Source organism: Branchiostoma floridae, chromosome 13 (genome assembly GCF_000003815.2).
Source record: "Branchiostoma floridae strain S238N-H82 chromosome 13, Bfl_VNyyK, whole genome shotgun sequence".
Classification (NCBI taxonomy): Eukaryota; Metazoa; Chordata; class Leptocardii; order Amphioxiformes; family Branchiostomatidae; genus Branchiostoma; species Branchiostoma floridae.
In genome coordinates, this window is record NC_049991.1 from 5379052 (window position 1) to 5379898 (window position 847).

Sequence of the window (847 nt, forward strand, 5' to 3'; positions counted from 1 at the left end):
GATCGATTTTCGCTACATGTGAGGGGGCATAACCAACCTCTGGAACAAGAAACGCTGACCTTCCAGAAATCAGACTCAGTGATGTTTTGGAGAGACAATGGCAACTTCCATGACCTACCATTGAGCAACAACAAGCCATTGTAACCTGAACAAAATAAGAATTCAGAATAACGCGCTGTTAAAAATGATTCATGAAGATCTAAGCTGACTTGATATAAAGTGTTTGCGCTCTCTGAGTCTATAGTTACCATGTTTAGACGGTAGATTTCCTCTGATTTCAACTCTGTCTTATAGTAGCGGCTCTCTGATTGGCCGTCCCGAAGCGTCGTACTGGACATCTGTGTCCCCTTGTTAGACCTCTTCATCTTTCAGACTCTACAGTGTACGGCGTAGAGGGTTGTACGTGCGGAGTGGTGAGATTGTTGTTTACTAGTAAACACCTTGTTTACAGAAATAAAGCCATGGAACGCCGTGCTTGTGACGATTTCGAAGTCACAAGAGGTGAACTGAAGGAATGTGTTCCAGAACATCAATAAGCTGTATCCATTCTAAGTACAGTATTGTACATTAGTCACCAGTACTTCTATTTAGGGAGGGTCTGCATGGGGGGTTCTTGGCAACGCTTAACGGTGAATTCAGGAGGCCCGGTAACGCTTAACGGTAAATTCAGGAGGCCCGGTAACGCTTAACGGTAAATTTAGAATGAGTTATAAGAAAAGGGAAGAGTCATGTAAACGTTAGATATAGTGATAGCTTAGTTGCAGATGTATTGTTTATTCAATTGTAATACTACATGTTATAGTACTTAGTCTTTATAATTAGTATCCCATCATGGGATTTGCTGCAT

The 847-nt window shown here is 41.7% G+C and overlaps 1 protein-coding gene across 1 annotated transcript in view; it reads right to left on the reverse strand.

The window, feature by feature from the left end:
- LOC118428390 overlaps positions 1-462 on the reverse strand; it is a 17795-nt gene extending 17333 nt beyond the window's left edge. Inside the window, exon 1 of the mRNA XM_035838432.1 lies at positions 249-462. Coding sequence (XP_035694325.1) covers positions 249-365 — 117 coding nt within the window. The 5' untranslated portion in view covers positions 366-462. The remainder of the gene's footprint in view (positions 1-248) is intronic.
- Between the last annotated feature and the right edge of the window lie 385 nt (positions 463-847).